Here is a 25,202-nt window from a genome sequence, read left to right on the forward strand (position 1 = left end):
AAACTAGTAATGAACATAAGGGTCCTCAGCATGTACTACATAGACTAAGTAGTCAAGTAATTTCTGGAACTTTAACATACTAATTGAGATAATGTTGATGACTCACTATTTAAGAGAATTACCTAGGAAACATAGATGTTAAAAATAAGTATCTCCAGTTGTTCTCTTTGTGCCCCTTGGAGCATCTTACATACTGATAGCAAAACAAGAAAGATAATGATTTGTGACACTGTAAGCATAACTATAAAATGGAGGGCCAGGACCTAAGGTAAGCACGGTGCCTCCCTCCCATCTGGTTTTGTCACACTTTCACAAAACTGATCTATATCCCCATGATCTTGGTCCTCCTAATGATTGACATATAGGAGATGTAGCACAGACAGCTATGATGATCTGTCCACATATTTTAAGATACTTTACCTAGGCTCCTTTGTGTTGTCACACAAATACCCATGTTTGTGTGAAAGAATTTCAGTAAATAATTATTTTAATGCTTTATTTTTTCCCCTTAAAATTATTCTCATATAAATAACTCTTTAGGCATTAATAGGTCACATTTCAAAGTATTACTAGCACTCCCTGGTGGATAGCATAATTAACAACCTTGAAGATTGCCATCACAAAAAAGGAGTTTTCATGTGGGTCAGGATTGTTTTCAATAAAACTTGGGAATTACATTATACTTGAGGAAACACTAAATTAGAAAGGGTTCTAGACTAACTATCATTACCATTTTTTTTGTATACTGTTGATCTGTTATTTCTGATTAACAATATTAAAATTGAGAGAGGGGATTTTGTAATAGAACACATCTGGAGTCACAGAATCTGAACTCGCCTACTATTGTGGGTTTGGTTTGACATTTTAGGGAATTAATTCTATGAAAGATAAGCCATGATTGAAATGAAAACAGTAATGCAGTTTTGTATTTTTTCAAAGTATAAAAATAATAGAATTCTTTAACAACTCTTTGCAGCAGCAGTACAAAATATTAACAACATAACAAAGGAAGATTCAATCCCATGATTCAGCATTTCAGTCTTGGCCCAAAACTAATGAATGAATCTTGCTTTCATTTCTTATTATCACTTAATTTGGCCATAATAATAAAAGTTGAAAAGTAACAAAATAGCAGAGTTAAGTACAAGAGTAAGCAAGGTTGTACAGTTCTGTAGGACCCAGGAAAAGAAAAAGACAGAATAGTGTTCTCTTATTTTGAACCAACTACCTCATAATAGAAATCTATAGCATTTTGATGGGGAAACGGTATACTCAATATAGGTTTGAACAATATTAAGTTTCATAATGCATGGCATATTGGTATATCTTCCATAAGTGTTGCTCCTTCTCTTCTGGAGACATTGAATTCTATGGGTAGAGATCCAGTCATAGCAGAAGTTGATTTTAAAAAATGAAACAACCTAAAGGACTTGCTTTCTGGCAGAAGTTGATGGCTATGATTCCCTTTTTAAACACAATTAGAAAAATATTTAACTTATGAAATGTAAAGAGTGAAAGGACTTCACATGTGCTTTGCCCCACTTTGAACGTTGACCATTGAAAAATAGATGCCTTTCTGAGCCAGCAGCTGTTGGTGTGTTCCCTGTTCTTTGACCTTGCCATTCTGGAAAACCACGATAAGGTCGGCATTCTGGATGGTGGAGAGGCGGTGAGCGATCACAATACACGTACGACCTTCTCTGGCCTTGTCCAGGGCTTCTTGGACAACCTATTCAGTGATTACATACAAGGTTATTTTAAAGAGAAAAATCAATTCTAACTTTTCAATTCCTTCTCTCTCAATAGTCTTTTCACTTCATTACCCTAATAAAAAGGAAGATTTTGTACAACAAAGAACTGGGTAAAGAGTTCATTTTACAATCAACTTTTTTTTTTGTTTCTAAATATTGTAATTTTTCTCATTTGCACATAAAAACAATTTTCCATATTTGTTTTTCAAATTTGAGTTCCAAATTTTCTCCCTCCCTTCATCCCCTTTTCCTCCTTTAGACAGTAAGCAATTAGATATGTTATACATGTGCAATCATATTAATACTTGTTTTTCTTAGTGAGATCATTCCACCAGCAAAAACACTTATTAAAATATATTTGTATCTATATTCTGCATGTGGTACCATGTTGTTTGAATATGTATAAACCAAGGCCCTTGGGAGGCTTTTGACCTGCCTTAGCAGCAAGATAGGTAGAAAAATTTGGATGCTTCAATACCTCCAGGTCTTTGAAGTAAGAGTAATCTCTGAAAGACTAGAATAATCTTTTGTTCTTTGCAAGTTATAGATACAGTTCAAGAAATTTGTGTGTATTTGGTTTCCCTCTCACACAAAACAGTAACAAAACAAAAACAACAACAACAAAAGGGACTGTTCAAGCCTAAGTCCTAAATAGACATCAGTAAGATTTTGTGACTCTCTCCTCCTCTCTATATTCAGTTGCAGAATCTGTATTGGACCTGACAACTGGGAAGAGGAAATCTATTCAAATCTCAAAGTAATGACTCAAGGTATGCTGTATAAGGAAAAAAGGAGTCAGTCACCAGTTATGATGGGTCTCAAGCTCTGGTTTTCCTTGTTTCATTGATCATTTTAAGTGGTAAGAAAATTCCTTTCATATCATTTGTGGAGGGAATTCTTAATACAGGCATTAGACACTTTTCTCATCAATACATAATAGGGACATGTCTATAAATTATACTCCAAATATACTCCAAAGTTCTGGTCTCTACAGATAAACACTAATTGAGATAATGAATCTCCACAAAGCAGTCACCTATATTCAAATCCACACTATTTAAAAGTTGTAATTATAGAACAATAGGATCATAAGTTCTAGTCCAATGGAAATATGCCATTCAAATATGAATAATGTGACTGCTTCAGAGGGATTACTCACTCTCATTAATGGGGACCCAACTGTACAGTCCTGCAAAACTGAGTGGAGAAGTGAGTCCTTAAGAAACTGGTCCAGAATATGGGCTACATATTCTGGTGAGAATATGGGCTATGGAATCAGAAAACCTGAGCTCAAATCTGAACACTTACCAGGGGATCACTTAGCCTCTGGTCTACTTTAGTTTTTTCAGCTGTAAAATGGGATTAATAATAACAACTAACTCACAGCATTGTTGTTACGATGAAATGAACAAAAAGCCTAGGACAGTTCCTGGCACTTAGTAGGTGCTTAATAGATGCACATTATCTTCTGTTTCCTTTATGCTACTTCTACCCTCTAGGACTGAAAATATACTATGTATATGAAGTCAAAGAAAATGGCTCTTTCAGAGCATAAGTACAGTAAGCCATACCTTTTCACTTTCTGTATCCAGGGCTGAAGTTGCTTCATCCAATAGCAGGATCTGAGGATTTCTGATGAGGGCTCGAGCAATAGCAATACGCTGTTTCTGACCTCCTGAGAGCTGAGTCCCTTTGTCTCCTACCTTGGTTTCATATTTCTGTATTGAAAGTTAAATTTAGTTAACATCAAAAATGTAGATATTAGTAAAAATAAAAGTTATTATCTTGACAGTGAGTTTGAGAATAATAAAAAAAATAGAGAATAAAAAAATCAAATTACTAAAATGAAGACTGAGAAAATGAGTCAAGAAAATCATAGAGACCAAGGCACACAGGTCTATGGGCAACAAAATCAAAAGTTTCAATAACAGCTCACATTAATATAGTGTTTTAAAATTTATAAAATGCTTTAAATAATTTCTTTGATTCTCGTACCAATGCTGTTATGTGGTATTATTGTTTCAGTTTAAAAGGAGGTTAAGTGACTTTTAAAAATGTATTCATTATTATCAATAACTACATTTTATATTATTTAATAATTATTTAATTAATTAAATATTATCAAATATTATTATATCATCCATCCATTTAGGATGGATTCACAGATTATTTATAATGTTCTGTTAGTATTAATTTTATCAATGAGAAAAACTCTAAGTCACATTATAGTGTTCTCTTCTTTTCTCAAATATAATCGTTCTCTCTGGGAGCAGGTTTCTTGGGGAGGTTTCTGGAGGCAGCCTTTGTTTCAGTTTGAAGTAATAATCACCTCAAATGCAGCCAGTGATTAAAGTACAGTCTTTTATTGTCTCTTCCAAAATAGCCCAATAGCTTTCTTTGGTTCTGAGAGGCAACTCTCATTGCTAGTCTTTTGCCTCTGCCAGCTTCTGCCTCTAGCTCAAATCTGACTCCTGGCTTCTCAATCGCTCCAGCTAAATCCTCACTGCCTCTGAGAGCTTCTTATATATGATCTCGTAAAGTTGTGAACCCAGAGGTTGACTCTACCTCCGAGAGTGGGATTGTGGGAGTTACAAAGTTAACTTTGTTAATCTCCCAAATTTATGAACTCCAATGTGTGAGGTAATATGTAAACTCTCTTAAAGGTAGGAGCTCCAAAGCTGTGAAACAAATACATAAGCATTGTTTCTATCAACTCTAATGACTTAACACCTTGTTTCAAGTTCTGCCTCATAACATCACATGATTATATTATTTGATATACTTTAATAAGAATACAAGCATATATGTATGTTGGAAAAATGTTTATAAAGATAGAAAGAAAAAAAAAATAGAAAGAAAAATCTTCCTTAATGTAATTTTGAATCACCTTCCCAGTACTTTAGAGGCAATGCTTTGTGACTAAATTGCAGGAGAGCCGTCAATAGAAGTAAAGAGAGAGTATCTTCCACACTAGGAATTCTCCATACTGGTCAGTCACTCAATAAATACTCACCAACCACCTCCTTTATAACAGGCACCAAAAAGAATTATAGAAAAAAATCTGCACCTACAAGCACTAGAGTAATGAATATTCTCTATCTGAAATAAAGACTTAACTAGGATCACATACAATGGAGAATTAGAGACATATCCATTAAAAAGATAGAAAAAGCTATTCACCGATGCTATTAATATCCTACATAATTTTAAGAATGTTAGGTATAGCTCTAAGGCAAGAAAATAGAACTGAAAGGAATAAACATTAGCAAAGAAGGTAACTCTATTTGGTGAGGACAGAAAGGTATAATTAGATAGTCTCCAGAGATTCAACAAGGAAGGTAATCAAAGCTTTTGAAAGATATTAGAATGTAAAATATAATGCCTCCTTTCTTCACCTCCCCCCAATAGCCAACATCCTATATATCACTAAAAGAAACTGGGAGAGATTAATAGAAAGATAAATACAATTTATAATTACTAATGAAATATACTGAATAAGTATTTTAAGGCATGTACAAGGACTATAGGAAAATATCTCTAAAAACCATTTTAATAGAAATAATGAAATAATTAGAGAGAAATATCCCATTTGTGGCTCAATTAAGACAACAAGTAAAATGTCAATATGATTCAAATTAACTTGTAATTTGGTGCAATACTAATAATATATCACAGAAGAACTTCATACATTAGCTTAAACCTAAGAAAATGTATATGGAAGACTTGCAAGAAATAATGAAAAGTGAAACAAACAAAAGCAAGAGAACACTTTACATATTAATAGCAATATTTTTGAAGTACAAGTTTGAGTAACTAAGTCATTTTGACTATTATAAATACCCAAATTAAGTGTAAAGAACCTATTAAGAAAGATGTTATCTGTACCTGGAGATAAAACTGATAAAATAGATGTATAGAATGACTTTACATAAGCACACTCACATATATACATACAGACGGACATAATTGTGTATAATGGTAGCTATATTAAAAGAGAGAGGGAAGAATAAAAAAGGAAAAAATTACACAGTGCAGAAAAATTTATATACTAGAAATGCAGTTATGTGCAATCATCTTTTTTATTTTACTATGTTACTGAAATGCTAGTTTCATTTCATAAAATAAAATAAAATTTGGAAAGAAGTAAACAAGAATGTTTGAGGAGAATTATGGAGGAGAAATGAGGAAAGGAGATAAGCAGGTTTGTTTGCTGAAAAAAGAGATGAAGAGAAAAGAATAATCTAAAAATTGAACTAAAGATTTATAACCACTATAATTAGTAACCAGTAGCTGTCTAAGATTATAGTACCAATACATATTCAAAAGCAGAAGTTAAGGATACATCCTTACAGAGATAAACCAGAATTTTTAGCTATTCCAATGATGTTTTGGTTTTGCTCCTTGAAATTAACAATGTGACATATATGATAATTTTTTTCTTAATATAAATAGAAAAACACTTTAAAATGGTAGAAAACAAAGTCATTTTTGATCACCATTTTTGGAGCACTGAATACTTCTCTAAGATAGGTGATCCAGTAGATAGAGCAATGGATTTGAAGTTAAGAAGACTTAACCTCAAGTATACCTTCAAACACTCACTAATTGTGTGATTAGGCAAGTGATTAACCCCTTTGCCTCAGTGTCCTCATCTGTAAAATACGGATAATAATGGTATGATAATCCCTGAGGGTGCTGTAAGTAAAAAAAAAAAAATCATATAATATTTGTAAAGCACTTCGATAACTTTAAGATATATATCAATGGCAATTATTGTTATTGTTGTTATTGTGATTTTGTAGAGAAGGAGGAAAAATTAATGCATAATTCTGTTAAGGACCATGCCTAAGTGAAGGGGCAGGTCAATTTTCTGAGAGCCTCCACAGCTCTGGATCATAACATCTGAAGGAGTTGCAAAGCAGCCTTTGCTGACACAGGTGTTCCTTGTGGATGGGGAATGAAATAAATCAGAGACGGAAGAGGAGAGAGGTCAGACAACGCAACAGGTTCTCAGTGGAGAGGTCAGAGAACAGCAACGGCCTCTCAGGCTCCTTGTATTATCATCTTCCTCTGACATGAAGAGATCCATTCACTGAGTAAGACCTCCAGGAGCCACTGGAAGGTGCCTCACATAGCATAACATAATTCAAGTGCTTTAATGGAATGGATACAGAGTAATCAGAGCTGGAAGGTGACAGTGCACAGGGTGGATATAAGGTAGAGGAGCTTTGATATGGAACATGGTGGGAAGAAACTCACTTTGACGATAGCATAGACACATCTACGTATGTACCACTGAGGCGTGTGTGTGTGGGTGTGTGGGTGTGTTTTAACTCATCTGAGATTAAGAACTGAAGGGAGCGATAATTTGCCCAATGAGCAAAAGACATATCACTTATTTGTGTACATAGTACAAAGAGTTCTCTTAACTATGACCACAGCGTGGTGCTCTTAGCATTGTCAAATAAAAAGCATCCTAAAATAATTTTTGTTATTTAATACTAGTCTCTTTATTCCTAGAATACCCAGCAATGAGAAGCCGGACAATTTGGCACCTAAAAGAGAGAGGGCTCAGGGATGGCTCTGAGATGCTTGTTTGCTGATTTTCATTGATGCAAGAAGATTCCACCTTAGAGTTCCTAATGTGGATAAAAATCGGAGACACACAACATTTCCTCCCCATCTTCCAACAAAATATACCTACCTGTTACATATTTTTAAGTGGGTTTTATCAATTAAGAAATGTCATTCAGGGACTCCATTTTTAAAAAGTATAATCTTTTTTTCAGGTATCAAAGCTCCTACTTCAACAGGAGAGAAACTTCAGAGACCATCAAATCAAACCTTATTTTTTCGCCCAGTAGAAACTGAATTTGAGAGAGGACCTGAGGCCATGTGGTCTGACCCCCAATAAATGACCCTCTAGGGAGGTTAAGTGTCTTCCCAGAGAGCACAAGGGTAGTGTCACAGATTGAACTAAAACCAAGCTCATCTGACTCTAGTGCCCAAACTGGATTATACCAACCTTACAATCGTCTGTGCCTATAAACTTCTTTAAAAATATTTTGATAATTGTCCACTACTTCTTATTCACTTAAAAACATTATTTTGACTGTAACATATTTAAAATGCATAAGACTGCTTGCCATCTAAGGGAGGAAATGGAGGGAGGGAGGGAAAGGAAAGGTTAGAACAGAATTGAGTGCAAGGGCTAATATGTTGTTAAAAAATTACCCATGCATATATACTGTCAATAAAAGTTATAATAAAAAAAAAACATTATTTTGAGGAGCGGTCTCAAAAAAACCTATGCCACATAAGACATTAAGAATCCCTGGTCTAGATGATCTGTTAGGCTATGATGAATATTTTGGTCGGGGAGGCAGGGAGAAATATGGGAAACACTCGCCATAATGGCAACAGACTGATGCCAAGAAAAGTCTCCTATAAACCCAAGAATCTGTTTACCATACATCTATCAGGCTGAAGCATTCACCAAATTTCTCACCTTATCCCTAATGCTTAGTACCATGCCTGGCATATTGTAGCCACTTAATAAATATGAAAGGGAGGAGGAGGAAGAGAAGAGAAAAAGAGAGGGAGGGAAAGAGAGGAAAAAACAAAGAGAAATAGAGGCACATGCAGAGCTAGACAGACTAAAAACAACAAAACTATAATAGATCTTGGAGGTTTTCAAGTCCAGATCTTCTCATTTTACAAAGCAGGATACAGCAGAAGAGATTAAATGGCTTGCCCAGGTTCACAATATAGTATAATAACTATAACAAAATTTAAACCTATCATCCTGAAGCCAAGTCCAATGCTTTATCCACTCTATGCTGCCTTTCATTTCATTTGTACCTCAATTACACAGTTATCTTCTATTATACCCTACAGTTTAGTTAAAAGAACCTTGGATTTCAAGTTGGAAGATTTCAGAAGTCATCTAGTTTAGTTCCTTTCATTTTACCATTAAAGAAACAGATTCAGAATTTTAACAAATTTCCATTTAGTGAATGGAAAAAGTATGGGGCCTGGAGTCAGAAGACCTGAGTTCAAAACTAGTCTCAGCTTACACGAACTGATGCTGAGTGAAATGAGCAGGACCAGGAGATCATTATATACTTCAACAACAATACTAGATGATGACCAGTTCTGATGGATCAGGCCATCCTCAGCAACGAGATCAACCAAATCATTTCTAATGGAGCAGTAATGAACTGAACTAGCTATACCCAGAAAAAGAACTCTGGGAGATGACTAAAAACCATTACATTGAATTCCCAATCCCTATATTTATGCACACCTGCATTTTTGATCTCCTTCACAAGCTAATTGTACAATAATTCAGAGTCTGATTCTTTTTGTACAGCAAAATAACGTTTTGGTCATGTATACTTATTGTGTATCTAATTTATATTTTAATATATTTAACATCTACTGGTCATCCTGCCATTTAGGGGAGGGGGTGGGGGGGTAAGAGGTGAAAAATTGGAACAAGAGGTTTGGCAATTGTTAATGCTGTAAAGTTACCCATGTATATATCCTGTAAATAAAAGGCTATTAAATAAAAATAAAAATAAAAATAAAAAAAAACACTTAAAAAAAAAATCAAAACTAGTCTCAGATATTTAGCAGCTGTGTGATCCTGGGTAAGTCATTTAATCTGTCTCCCTCAGTTTCCTTAACTGTAAAATGGGGATAATAACAGTACCTACTTTATAAGAATCAAATGTGCTACCTGCATTTTTGATTTCCTTCACAAGCTAATTGTACAATATTTCAGAGTCTGATTCTTTTTGTACAGCAAAATAACGTTTTGGTCATGTATACTTATTGTGTATCTAGTTTATATTTTAATATATTTAACATCTACTGGTCATCCTGCCATCTAGGGGAGGGGGTGGGGGGGGTAAGAGGTGAAGAATTGGAACAAGAGGTTTGGCAGTGGTTGGTGCTGTAAAGTTACCCATGCATATATCCTGTAAATAAAAGGCTATTAAATAAAAAAAATTAAAAAAAAAAAAAAGAATCAAATGTGCTATTTGTAAAGCACTTTGAAACCTCAAGGTTTTATATGAATGCTATTAATAATAATAATATGAATAGTATTATTAATCAATGACTTTGGATAATAATGTTGCTTTCATTGGGCAGATTCTCCATGACTTTATTTGGAGTTTTCTTGGTAAAGATATTGGAGTACTTTGCCATATGCTTCTTCTATTTATTTTATAGTTGAAGAAACTAAGGGAAACGGGCTTAAATGACTTATCCATAGTCACATAGGTAGTAAGCATCAGAAGTCACAATTGAACTCATCATCTAAGACTAATAATCTTTTAGGTGCTGCATTTTATCCAGTACACCATCTAGTGGTTCCAAGTATGATTACCCAAAGTAATAATAACTTTGGACCCTGAATTAGCTGAGCCAACATTGAATCCACACCCTCTGGCTTTGTATCCATTGCTAATAATATTGTACTGTACTTCTACATGAATAATCATCCCTTCAGATGATAAAATGGAGCTTGATAAATGAAGGAAAGGATGCTATGTCTTCTGAACAAGTAATGAGATGGCAGAGCAGAGGAGGGAGAAGACTATTATCTCTTGATGGTATTAAAGGATAAGAAAATGACTTACTTTGGGTAGTGTTTCAATGAAAGGATGGATATTGGCGGCTTTGGCTGCATTCACAATTTCTTCCTGTGATACCTCCCGACTGTTGTTTCCATAGGCGATGTTCTCTGCAATGCTGCAGTCGAACAAGATGGGCTCCTGGGACACAATGCCAAGCTGAGCCCGGAGCCACTGGACGTTAAGCGTCTTGACATTTTGGTCATCAACTTTCTGAAAGCAAAAGTATAAATCAAGAAATATTTATTAAGCCCTTACTTAATGGCAGGCCCTATGCTAGGTTCTGAGGTTACAAAAATAAAAGTAAAACAGTTCCTGCCCTAAAGGAACTTATATCCCAGCTAGAAGATTATATACATATATGAGGTCTTACAGACTGCAGATGATAGAGGTACAAAGTATGACTGGTGAGAGGGAGAATAGGAAAAAACCCTAATCGGGAAGGGCATCATGGAGATAGCTGTATTTGTGCTGAGTACCGAAGGAAAGTAGAAATTACAAGATACAAATGAGGAGGGTAAATGTCCAGTCATGACAGACAAGTAGTGCAATGGCGCGGGAGAGAAGATGGAGCATCAAGTTGGAGGAATAGTAACAAGGGCAATGTAGACAGTAGATTGAGAGAAGGGATAGAACATGTAATTAGCCTGGGAAGTCCAAACATAAATAACTCTGGCCATTTTTTTTTTTTTTTTTTTTGGTATTTTCTCTAAGACTAATATTTTTATCTCTTGCATGGAAGTATTGAGTGATTAGTAGATTGAGAAAAGGGAAGGAACATGTAATTAGCCTGGGAAGTCCAAACATAAACAAATCTTCACAAATTTTTTGTGTGGATTTTCTAAGGCTAATAGTTTCATCTCTTTCATGAAGCTAATGAGTGACTGCTAGTTAGCCACTGTGTTGGAAAAATACATCTTATTAGGTTTCCTAGAGGTGACTGAATAAGGATCTTGCACCTCCAGATTTTTGAGAAAAAGGTGTCTGTTTATTGTTTTTGGCATTGGCTCCCAACTTTTGGGATAGATACATCACGGGTTCCTGTGTTCCCTTATGTTTCAGTGTCAGTTTTTGGTTATGGAAAAGACTGATTTCATGGGTAGCTCATTTGATCTTCAGAACAAATTGTCATAAAATGTCACATAAACACTATGCATTATGATGATCACTCTACAAGTCCACAAGAATTTATTAAGCACCACTAAAGTCCTGAGGATAAAAAGTCAAAAATCAACTCTACGTTTAAATATACTCTATGTGTCTTTCTCTACATTTAATTGGGGAGGATGACATATAGATAGATAGATAGATAGATAGATAGGAAAAAGTAAAAAAAAATGAGAGATAATTTAGAGAGGAAGGACACCAAAAAAAAAACAAAAGAGTAGACAGGAAGTAGAGAATAAGAAAAGGCTTCAAATAGAAGAACTAGCACAAGGGTTTTTAACCTGGGGTCCATGAATGTTTTTTATGTTCAAAACAATTATTTCCTTTGTAATATGATGTATTTTACTTTATGCTTTTTTTTGAGAAGGGGTCTGTGGACTTTTCCAGATTGTCAAAGGGAATCCATCACACACAGGCACAAACATACAATTTATGAATCTCTGAACTACTTTTTTTCAGAGGCAGAACTTGAATCTGAATCTTTGTGACTCCAAGGGCAAAGTTCTACCCACTCTGCCATACTGTTTCTCATCACTGAAGGTATTTAATTAATATTCTCTGAATTAAAGACTACCATTCTAGTACAGGGCCTAATGATTTTGTATTTGCTTCTCTGCCTTGTCTCTCCTCCTCCTAATGATTTGTACACATTGCTGCTAAATCAGTTACCTTAAAACATTCCTTTCAACACATTATGCTTCTTGCAATCCTGTTTGGTAGTTCTCCAATGTCCTATACAACACACTCCACATTTCCTGGCATGTCCCTTAAATCATTTTATGATCTGGCTGCAAATGATCTTGAGATGCAAGACTGATGGAGCTTGGAACTGGAAATATTTGGGTGACCTGGTTAAGTCATTTTTTAACACCAGAAGCCTTTATTTCCTCCTCTATAAAAGTGAAGATTGGATTAAATGACCTCAAAGATCTTCTCTAGCACTAAATCTTGGGTCCTACGATTTTTTCCCATCTTATGAATATTAAACCATTCAGAAAAAGACTGTGGGAAATCAGAGATCTTTTGCTATAAGACATGGCACTCAATGGTGGCTGAGTAAGAGAATCTTGTGAAGTGTCAAAGGGTGCTTGAATGGAGACACAAAATTTCATGGTTTGGGGGAAATGATCATCCCAAAGACAGTCCACTTACCACTTCTCCAGCCAAAGGGTCATAGAATCTCTCAAGTAGCTGTACCACAGTACTCTTCCCACAACCACTGCTGCCCACAAGAGCCAGGGTCTGACCCTTCTTCACCTCCAGAGTCAGACCTTGAAGCACAGGAATGTCAGGTCGAATAGGGTAGTTGAACACAACTTCATTAAAAGACACATTCCCTTCGAATTTTTTCTAAAATCAAAATACCATTAAATTAACTACATGATGATCAAAAATGGATTATGAGGTTATTCCTTCACCAGCATATGGGAAACTATTTATTTTTTGCTATTGATTTTCAGACACACTAACACTCAATAAATGCAGGCAACCCTTTTACAGAGTGACTTTTTTTTCTTAAATTAAGACAATCAGGGGTGTTGGAGTCAAAACGAGCCTCAGACACATGCTAGTTGTGTGACTCTGAACAAGTCATTTAATCCTGATTGCCTTTAAAATAAGCAAACATGCAATGAAATAAAGGCAAATCCTATTGCCTAAATAATATAAGCAACAATAAATTTTAATAGGGCAGCATTTGCTACCTTTAAAATATATGTCTTCTCCAACTCCAAAAGACATATGATGCAAAATGCCATCCATATCTAGAAAAAGACTGGAGTTTGAATGCAAAATGAGACATACTATTTTCACTTTTTTGTGTTTTTATTCTCACGATTTTTTTGTTTTCTGTTTTTGTTTTGATTCTTATTTTTGTTTTGAACTTTTATTTTGATTCTTCGTTCACTACATGACTAATATGTAAATATGTTTAATAAGACCATACAAGTGTAACCTATATCAGATTGCTTGCTGACTTGGGAAGAAGGGGAAAAAATGGAAATCAAAATTTTATAAAAGTAAATGCTGAAAATTATTTTTACGTGTAATTGGAAAAAATAAAATATAATTAAGGAGGAGAGAAAAAAGACATAAGTTTTCTCTGACAGTATAGTAAAAATAGCTGCATATATGAAGCATATATAAATGTTACTTTTGTATAATGATGTATATTATATAGCATACACTTTAATATATCATATATTAAAACATAATTTTTATAAAATATATATTTTATAATCTAATGTACAAAATATAATATGTACATGTTAAAAACCTATGCTAATTAGCTAATTTCTTTAAAACCTAGCTGCATATATGAAGCATATAAATGTTACACATCTGTATAATGATTATGATGTGGCATACATTTTAATATATACAAAATATATTTTTCATAAAATATAGATTTTATATTCTAATATATAAAAATATAATATGTACATATTAAAAATCTATGCTAATTAGCTAGTTTCTGTTAAAATTTTTCACTTGATGTTCTTTAAAGTTATACCTATATCAGGAACATGTATTAATATTGATTTCTTATAAGTCAATTCAACAAACATTCATTAAACAGCATCTGCTGTCTATGTGGTAACTGGGCTGGGCAATGGGGAGACAAAAAGAAAATGTAAAGTCCTTGTTCTAGGGGCAGTGGCATTTAACTATGTAAACCAAACTATCCAATGAAGTGTCAGTATGCAAATCATAAATCCAGAAATAAAACTCACAGGCTTTTGTCCCTCCTCACTGTAGCTGTCTATCACAGGTTTTTGTTCTAGGAGCTTGATGATATGGGATGCTGATATTTTGGCTTTGGCATAATCTGGTGCAAGTGAACTTGTCTGCCCCACAGCCATAGCACCAAATACAATAGCTGAAAACACCCTGTAAAAAAATCAACCACTTAAAAAGTTGCAATCACAAACTTAAAAAGTTAACAATCAAGTTAACATTTATAATTATTACAGAAGTTTTTTTAAAAAGTCTCCTTTTCACTAAGTTCCATTTGTGAATTCTGTAATCATCATACTCTGTATTAATTGGGGGAAGAAGACTAACTCTCATGGAGATCCAGATAATTTCTGTGAGAGGTAACAAAGTTCCATACCCAACATTTTAATCTAATAAGTATTAACTCTATATATGAAGGAACTGTCCTGTCTTCTGGGAATAACAGTAACAGTAATATCTAGCTGTAAAGTTTCCAAGCACCATACATATGTTATCCCATTTGACCTTTATGTAAACACAATAATAGTTAAAAACTATTATTACCCTCACGTTACAGATGAGGAAACTGAGGCTGAGAGCAAGATTAAGTGATCTACCCAGAGTCACAAAGTTAGTAATTATCTGAGGCCACATTTGAACTCTGATCTTCCTGATTTCAAATCCAGTCCAGACACCTTGTCCAACCTTACTGAGACAGGAATCCTTTCACTTCAAACCAGTGTTAACATTCCTGGGAATTATTTCCTGGGGATTTTTTGGATCTTCCTCTAAAGATTTTGCAGCCTGCTGTCACACAGGTTAACAAAAAATTTAACTTTTTGGGGAAGGCAATTAAGGTTAAGTGACTAGCAGAGCGTAATAGAGCTAGTAAGTATCTGTGGACAGATTTGAACGTGGGTTCTCCTGACTCCAGTGCATGTGCTTTATTCCTGCACCATTTGCTTCTCTTCACTTCTGAGATGAAGTTTACATCCTTCTCATTTCCATTCCTTTTGCCCTCTGGAACAAAACTGGTTTCTTTTCCATTTTATACCCCCTTTAATATCCTAAGGTCACTATCCTTCCCTTTCCCTGTTCCCATCTCAGCCTTCTTTTAGATAAACATCTCTCATTAATCCTTCCAGTACTCACACCGCATGGTCCTCAGGTTCCTCACTGTTGATTTTCCCTCTTCGATATATCCAAGCTTCTCCCAAGCTGTGGTACCCAGAACTGAATATAATACTCTAGATATAATCTAAGGAATACAGTTCACATGAGCATTCTCACCACTGTGAACTGGACAAAGTCCTTCCATTAAGACAGTCTAAAGTTACATTATCTTGATTAACAGCTGAGGCCCAAGGTAGGCTCATAGGGAGCATGCTGTCAATTAGCCTGCCCCAAAGTCTAGTCATTTTTACATTAACTGCTATCAAGCAGTCTCTCCCATCCTGTACTTGGATAATTAAAATTTTAAAGCTAAGTGCAAGAGTAGCAGAAGCTTCTATTGACAGTCAGAGTCAATTTTTTTTCTCAGATAGAGGGATGAATATAAGTTGTCTTATCAGAGACCCAAAGGCAAAAATAACTAATTTTGATTTTTCTCTCAGGCTTATCCATTGCTATAAAAAGAATTTGCATAGTTTTGATAGACATATTTTTGCAAAAGTTAGAGCTCAAATTGAACTCAAAATCCAACCACTCCTATCCTTTTATTCAGTACAAAAAAAATAAGCTTCAGTGTCTACTCCAGAGTAATACAGAATATCAGAAGCAAGATTTCTGCCCATGCTTTCCTGTTTCTAATTCAGCATTAAATCTATAATGTCATGTTGTCTCTCATATGAAGCTTTTTTCAAATTGCTCTCCATCCCTCACTTTTTTTCTCTTCATTGCTAGTACCTCCACCCTATTATTTAAAATCAAATTGATATGTGCTTATAAATTGACATGTTATCTTCTCCTGATAGAATGTAAGTGTCTTTAGGGTGAGAGCTATTTCATTTTAATGTTTACATTCCCACTTTCTAGCACAGCACCTGGTATACATTAAGTCACTTCATTGATTGATTTCATACATCTAGGATAACGAGAAGTTTGGATGATCTGACTTCTAAGGTCATTTTATAGCTCTTAATCTTATGCTTGTCAAACTTTCTCCTTCCCATCATGTGTTTTAGCTGACCTAATTAAGGCCATTTAAACAGGACATTTGAATTTCTCACACATCTTCAGGTATTCCCCACAACGATAAAGACCCTTTGGAAGTCTCAAGAAATGTCGCTTGATGTAGTTTTATAAACTGCTAAGAATTTGTCTCCCATAGACATGCCAAAAGCACCACCAAAATAAATCTATATATTTCCGTTTCTAAATTTTAATTCTATAACACACCATAGGTCAAATGCAGAAACAGAATGAGATACTTACAAAAGCACATCTTGAAAAGCCATATTCGCATTTGTCACCAAATAAGCACCAAACCGGAAACAAGCAGCATGAGAAAAATACATCATTGCTTGGGTGAAAGAAAATGCGATGCCAAAGATATGTGCTTTCTTAATAGAATTTCTGAAAGGAATTTTTAAAAAATGAATCATAGCATTCATATAAATTTAGTGCAATAATGTTCTTCTCAATCAAGGATCTGTCCCAGCCTTGATGAGAAGAGTCAATAATATCATCGACCATTAGTTATATTTGCATTCTTCTTTGAGGTATCGAAAAGAAAAACCTCTCCTTTTCAAAATTAAACCAAAATGACAATTTTTACTAAGTGATAGGCTATTTAATCATCCCTAAATAAATTCAAATCAGGTCACTGCCTTCTTGAAACTTGCCATACAACCCTGTCTCCCTGTCACTCTTTTTATCTCCATTCCATTCCATCATTTATTACCTGTATGGTCCCAGCAAGCTCTGTTGATACATATGCTCAAACTTTCTCTCCTTAGTCAGAGAAACAACAGTTCGGAAATTTTCTATTGCTTCAGTAGCTATCTGCACAAGAGAGCATAAGACAAGCAAAAGTGAGAATGTAATAAATAATCTACATCTCATAATCATGGACTCACTCCAGAATTTATCACAGTTTTAAGATTCTTAAATATGGAAATCACAATTAATCCTCATTTGATCACTCAATCACAGAGGTATCTAAATAAAAGAACAATTTAACTTCCCACCAAGTTAGGTGTGGATTAAGACAATGTTATGCTACCCACCACCCCTAAGAGTATAATTAGATATTGCTAGAGAGAATGAAGATATATATTCTTATGTGAATGTATGAAGGACAGAGTTAGAGTGAGAGTTCTGAAAAAGATTGCTATTCTTCCTGTATTGAGAGAAGATGTATGATTCCAGGGGAATATTCCAAGGGATCCCTAGGGATAAGTTAGAGACAACCAAAGAAAATGAGAACAACTTTGGAAGGAAAACCTATCTGTGAAACTGGCTCCTTAACATGTCACTGATATCCAATTTGTCTCTCTAGAGACTACAGGGAATTACCCAGTAGGTGAGATTAGGGACTTTCTCTTGGTTGCAGAGTTTCTATCTAATCAACTCATTGATTTTTCGGTATTTTCAGGTATATGCTAGTTCTCATAACTTCTCTGATTTCTACTTGCTATTGTCTTAAGAATAGGTTTTATTAGCTATTCATTTCTGTGCACATTTTCGTATTGGTGTATGTGAGTAGCATGTGGTGGGAAGCAGTCAAGTCAACAGGTATGAATTTGGGGTTGCCACTTCCCCTTAATGGGAAAGCAATTAAATAATCTAATGGCTTTAGAACCTAAAAATCCTTCCCCTGTGATTTACAAGGGCAAAAAGGCACGATTCTTTTCTGATATCCTTCTCTAAGGAAAGATCTACTCCGATCTCCAGACAAGGATTTCCCCTTCAGGCAAAGATGAGCAGGCATAATGTTGGAGATACTAATCAATGGTAGTGACTCCCCTCTAAGGTTACTTCTGATTTACCTTGTGTGGATCTTGAATGTACATAATTGTTTCCATATTCTCTCCCCACATCAGACTGTGAGCTCCTTGAGGGAGAAACTAATTTTGCCTTTCTTAAATACTTACAGCTCAGCAAAGCCCCTAGCATGGAATCAGCATTTAATAAATGCTTGATTTAACTTGAACCCCCCTCCTCCACCTCCAAGTTACTTGTCTGTAAATATGTATCCTTACATAGGGCATGCATATTTTACAGAAGGAATCTGAAAGGTCCCCAAGAATCTGATTTACTCATTTCACCAATAAGAAGAAAACCCTAAAGCATTCTGTATATCAAACCCCTATTCTTCCCACTAGGAGTTAATGTATTCTTTCTGAGCTCCTGTTTCACTCAAGGACACTATGAACTAAATATAATCTGGTAGGCAGGGAAAGAGATTTACTCTGGACTCAAAAACTTCTTATAAAATCTGATACATGTATCAATTTGCAACCTGTGGGACATTGAGATTTCCCATAATTAACCATCTCATTATGGCTCCTCTAAAATTAAGAATTACCATTTACAAAAGTATTAAATTGAAGACTAGAAGACCCTCCTAAGAAAAGTTTGTAATATTTCCTTTGTGAGGTCTGTGAAAAATAAAAGTTCCTATAGCAACTAGGAAGATCAAAATACAAAGTCAGAAGAAGACAGCAATCTTAAAATGTTTACATGTGAAGCCTGTATAGGTAGTTTCGTGTCCAAAAAGTCCTCTTAGAAGACCTTAAAAAGGATTTTAAAAATCAAATAAGGGAGACAGGAGAAAATTTGGAAAAAAGAAATGAATTATGCTAGAGATTTATGAAAAAAGAATCAACAGCTTGGAAAAGGAGGCATAAAAATCGATTGAACAAAACAACTCTTTAAAAAATAGAATTGGCCAATAGGGGGAAAATACACTGGATACTAGGAAGGAAAAAAACTCAATAATTCAATAAGGTTAAGCTTTATATTTCTACATTAGAAGATGATACTTATAACTCTTAAGAATTGTATCTCGAGAATTTTATCTCTATTAGGAAGGTCAGAAGGAATATGCTTAGACAGAGGTGTGAGTATAAGTTAACTTTTTTGGAATGGTTAAAAAAAATGATTAAGGGGTGGTAAAAGGATTATATTGGGAGAAAGGAAAAGGGGGATACAAACAGGGTAAATTATCACACAAAGAAGCATGGAAGATCTATGATAGTAGAAAGAAAGTAGTGAGTGAATATTGTTTAAACTTTTATCTCACTGAATTTGGCTCAAAACTAAAGTAACCTACACACTCAGTTTTATTTTAAAAAATCTGTCTTACCCAATAGAAAAGTAGGAGTGGGAAGGACAAAGGAGAAAGGGAGAGGAGATCAGAAGAGAGTGCAGAAGTAGGAGGAGAAAAAGGAAAAAAGGAGTAAAGCTGATAAAAGGGGGACAGATTGGGGAAGATGGTGGTGGAAGCAAAATACTGATGAGGAGGGAGAGGGTGAAAGGAGAAAGAAAAGTGTAAAAGGGGAGGGAATAGGATAGAAAGAAATAGTATTCATAGCTTTGAATGTTAATGAGATGAACTCTGATAAAATCAAAGTGAATAGTACATTGAATTAAAAACCATAATCCTAGAATATGTTGTTTATAAAAACACATTTGAAGCAGAGAGAGACATACAGAGAATAAAATAAAATAAAAGGCTGGAGTAGAATATATTATGCTTTGGCTAAAGGTAAAAAAAAAAAAAAAAAGCCCAAGCAGCAATCCTGATCTCAAAGAAAAAGCTAGAAGAGATGTTATGAAAAGAGACAAGAAAGGAAATTACATCTTTCTAAAAAGTCACATAGACCATGAAATAATATCAATACTAAACATATATTCACCAAGTGGTATAGCACCCAAATTCATAGAGAAGATGAGTTACAGGAAGAAATAGATAGCAAAAGCATACTAGTGGTAGATCTCAACGTACCCCCTCTCAGAACTAGATAAATCTAACTAAAAATTCAAGAAACAAATTAAGGAAGTGAATGAAATTTTAGAAAAAGTAGATGAAAAATCTCTGGAAAAAACTTATACGGATAGAAAAGAATATACCTTTTTTCTAATGATACATGGCACCTACATAAAAATTGACCATAAATAATGATATAAAAACTTCATATCAGATTCTGAAAGGTAGAACTATTAAATGAATGCTTTTCAGATCACAATGAAATAAAAATTACATGTAATAAAGGGGCATGGAAAGATAGATTAAAAACTGGGAACTAAATACTTAGTATTAAAGTGGGTTAAACAACAAATCATAGAAACAATAATTTCACCAGAGAGAATGAAAATAATGAGACAATATACCAAAATTTATGGAATGCAGCCAAAGTAATATTTAGGGGAAATTTTCTATCTCTAAATGCTTACATGAATAAAACAGATAAAGAGCACAAGAATAAATTAGGTATGCAACAAAAAAAGCTAAAAAAAAAAAAAAGGAATGAATAAAAATCCCAAATTAAATAGTCAGTTTAGAATTATGAAAATCAAAGGAGATATTAATAAAATTCAAAGTAAGAAAACTATTGAACTACTAATTAAAACTAAGAGCTGGTTTTATGAAAAAAGCAAGAAAATGCATAAGCCTTTGGCTAAATTGATTAGCATAAAGAAAGAAGAAAATCAGATTACCAGTATCAAAAATAAAAGGAGTGATCACCATCAAAAAGGGGGGAATTAAAGTAATCATTAGCAGCTATTGTGCCCAATTGTATGACAATAAACCTGATAATCTAAGAAACAGATGAATATTTACAAAAATGTAAATTGTCTAAATTAATAGAAGAGGAAACAAAATGCTTAGTCTCATTTTAGAAAAATAAATTGAAGAAGCCATCAATGAATTCCTTAAGAAAAAATTTCCAGTGCCAGATGGATTTAAAAGTGAATTCTACCAAACATTTAAAGAACAATTAATTCTAATACTATGTAAACTATTTGGAAAAATAGGCAAAGAAAGAGTTCTGCCAAATTCCTTTTACAACACAATATGGTTCTGATACCTAAACCAGAAGAACCAAAACAGAAAGAAAATTATAAACCAATGTCCCAAGAATGTTGGTGCAAAAAATTTAAATAAAATATTGGCAAAGAGATTACAACGATTTATCATGAGGGTAATACACTATGACCAGGTGCAATTTATACTGGGAATGTAGGCCTACTTCAATATTATGAAAACTATTAGCATAATTGATCACATCAATTAAACAAAAACAACAGAAATCACATGATTATCTCAATAGATGAAGAAAAAGCTGTTAATAAATTATAGCACCCATTTCTAATAAAAATACTAGGAAGCATAGGAATAAATGGAGCTTTCCTTATACTGTTAGTTATTTTTCTCAAATCACCAGCAAGCATCATCTGTTATGGGGATAAGCTAAAATTCTCAATAACATTAAGGATGAAACAAGGATGGCAAATCATCACCACTATTATGCAGTATTGTTCTAGGCATATTAGCCTTTGTAATAAGAAAAAGAAATTGAAATAATTAGAGTAGGCAATGAGAAGACAAACCTATCATTCTATAAAAAAAGATAGGATGGTATACTTACATAATTTTAGAGAATCAACTAAAAAACTACTTAAAATAACAACTTAAGCAAAATTGAAGGACATAAAATAAACGCACATAAACAATTAGCATCTCTATATATTAGCAACAAAGTCCTCCAACATGTGATACAAATAGAAATTTCATTTAATACAATGATAGAAACAGAAAATGTTTGTGAGTCTACATGCCAAGACAAACCCAGAAACTATGTGAATACAATTACAAACCACTTTTCACATAAAGTCATTTCTAAACAATTGATAAAAGATCAATTGCTCATGGGTAGGTTGAACTAATGTAATAAAAATGACAATTCTTTATTTTTCTTTTAAAAATTTTTTCCTTAATATTTTATTTTCCTCCAGTTACATCTAAAAACAATTAACTTTCATTTTTAAAATTTTATGAGATCCTAATTCTTTACCTTTCTCCCTCTCCAACCCTTACCTCCATTAAGAAGGCATGCAATTTGATGTTGTATGTGTGTAATCATGAAAAACATTTCCATATGAGACATCTTCTGAAAGAAAACACACATCAAAAATACTTCTCAAGATAAATAAAGTAAAAAAGGATGCTTCAATCTGTATTCAGACACCCTTAGCTCTTTCTCTGGGGATGGAGACCATTTTTCATCATAATTCCTTCAGAATTATCTTGGCTGATTGTATTGCTAAGAATAGTCAAGTAATTCACAGCTGATCATCTTATTAGATTGCTATTACTTTGCACACTTTTCACTTTCCATTAGCACACGGAAATCTTTCCAAGTTTTTCTGAGAGCAACCTGCTTATTATTATTTCTTATGGTACAATACTATTTCATCATAATCACATACCACAATTTGTTCAGTATTATTTTTATACACATAGCTTCTTTTCCGTTTTGTTCTTTTTATCTCTTTTGGAATGTAGACCTAGTGGTGGTATTGCTTGGTTACAGGGTATGCATAATATAGCCATTTGGCCATGGTTCCAACGTGCTTACAGAGGTTGAATCAGTTCACAGTTCTACCAAGAGTGCATTAATATCTCATTTTTCCCACATTCCCTCCAACATCGTTATTTCCCTTTTCTGTCCTATTAGCCCATCTAACAGGTATGAGGTAGTACCTCAAAATTATTTTAACTTGCATTTTTCTAAAACATAATTCTACTTAAATTAATGATTATTATATAGTGCCAATTATCAAAACCATTTGGTACTAACTAAGAAACAGACTGGGGGATAAGTAGAATAGATTAGGTAGGCAAGGCATAGTAGTAAATAACTATAGTAATCTACTGTTTGCTAAACCCAAAGACTCTAGCTTTTGGTATAAGAATTCACTATTTGGTTAAAAAAAAAACTGCTAGGAAAACTTGAAAATAGTATGGTAGAAATTAGGCATAGACCAATATTTCATACTATATGTTAAAATAAGATCAAAATGAGTACATGATTTATTCATAAAGGGTGATACCATAAACAAATTAGGAGAGAAGGAATAGTTTACCTGATAGAGAAGGGAAGAGCTTATGATTAAACAAGAGACAGAGAAAATTCTAGATCATTAATTTTTATTACTTTAAATTAAAAAGGTTTTGCAAAAACAAAATTAGCATGACCAAGATTAGAAGGAAAATAGAAAGAAAAAGAATATTTACAAGAGTTGCTAAAAAAGGACACATTTCTCAAATAATAGAGAATTTATATGACAACAAGTCATTCCTCGATTGAGAAATGGTCAAAGGATATAAACAGGCAGTTTTCAAATGAAGACAATAAAGCTTTCTATAATCATATGAAAAATACTCTAAATCCCTATTAATGAGAGAAATGCTAATTAAAACAACTATGAGTTACCATCTCACACCTATCAGATTGACTGATATGATAACAAAGGAAAATGGTAAATATTGAAGAGGATGTAGAAAAATTGGAACACTAATGTACTGTTGATGAAGTTTTGAACTTTAAAAAAAAACTATTTTCCCAGTTACACACAAGAACTTTTTTGGTTGTACATGTACATCCATTCTTTTATACATTTTGTTATGAATCATATTAGGAGAGAAAAATCAGAACAAAAGGGAAAAACATGCTAGTGAAGTTTTGAACTGATAAAATCATTCTGGAGAGCAATTTGGAACTACAGTCAAAGGGCATTCAAACTGTGCATCCCCTTTGATCCATCAATAACTCTACTAGGTCTATATCCCAAAGAGTGATCTTATAAAAGAGGGGAAAGGCCCTACATATACAAAAATATTTAAAGCAGCTCTTTTTGTGGTGGCATTCAATAAATTCCATTCTCTCTCTATTGCCTTCAGGATAATCTTGCTAGGCTAGGAAATTAAGGGAATACCCATCAACTAGGGAATGCTGAACAAGCTGTGATATAGGAATGCATTGTTCTATTAATAGGACAATTGTTTTATAAGAAACGATCAGCAGATTTCAAAAAAATTGGAAACACAACTTAAAATGATACTAAATGAAGTGAGAAGAATACATAATAACAGCAACATTGAACACTGATCAACTATCATTGGTTTACTTCTTTTCAGTAATCCAATAATCCAAGACAGTTCCAAAAGACTCATGATGGAAAATGCTATCCATATACTGAGGAAAAATTATGGAGTTTGAATGCAGATTAAAACATTATTTTCACTTGTTTTGAGTAGTTTTTCCCTTTTGTTCTGATTCTTATCACAACATGACTGACCTAGAAATATATTTACATTATTGCACACATATAACCTACATCAGACTGCTTATTTTGAGGAGGAAGGAAAATTTTGAAACGCAAAATCCTATCAAAATGAATACTGAAAGCGATTTTTACATGAAACTGGAAAAAATAAAATATTATTTGTCAAAAAAGAATACATTTCAGAAAGATTATTAACAATAAAGGTAAAAGGTCAGACCTTGAATATAGTTCTCCCCAAAGGCCTTACACTCTAAACTTATTCTAATAAAAGTCTGGTTATATTTTGGAATATGAAGGTTTAAAACAAAACTTTCAAAGTTTTCTGTTCTTAATTTCAGCAGTTATCATACTGTGTACAAAACATAATCAGTTACTTTTAAAGTAAGAGCTACAAAAGCAGTAGCACTTATGAGGCATACTAAACAAAACCATATAATCACTTAATGACTAAAGAATTCATTGTCTAGCAGAATGAAACAATTAAGGAGAAGCTTAACCAGCCTTCTGAGATATTATTTTCTAATCAGAGGAATGGTAAATAGCATTTAGGGTTTTCTATGGAAATCTTTTTACATCACACAGTTGGGGAAAAGAGCAAATAGTATTAATAGCTTTTAGTGGAGATAACTAT

The 25,202-nt window shown here is 33.7% G+C and overlaps 1 protein-coding gene across 1 annotated transcript in view; it reads right to left on the minus strand.

The window, feature by feature from the left end:
- Window positions 1–976: 976 nt before the first annotated feature.
- Window positions 977–25,202, minus strand: part of LOC100932550 (ATP-dependent translocase ABCB1) — a 43,987-nt gene continuing 19,761 nt past the window's right edge. The window contains 7 exon segments of the mRNA XM_031939951.1: window positions 977–1,729; window positions 3,323–3,469; window positions 10,400–10,602; window positions 12,709–12,910; window positions 14,293–14,449; window positions 16,709–16,849; window positions 17,178–17,278. Of these exon segments, the coding sequence (XP_031795811.1) occupies window positions 1,523–1,729; window positions 3,323–3,469; window positions 10,400–10,602; window positions 12,709–12,910; window positions 14,293–14,449; window positions 16,709–16,849; window positions 17,178–17,278 (1,158 nt within the window). The 3' untranslated portion in view covers window positions 977–1,522.

The sequence above is a fragment of the Sarcophilus harrisii genome, chromosome 5 (genome assembly GCF_902635505.1).
Source record: "Sarcophilus harrisii chromosome 5, mSarHar1.11, whole genome shotgun sequence".
In the NCBI taxonomy this organism is placed as follows: Eukaryota; Metazoa; Chordata; class Mammalia; order Dasyuromorphia; family Dasyuridae; genus Sarcophilus; species Sarcophilus harrisii.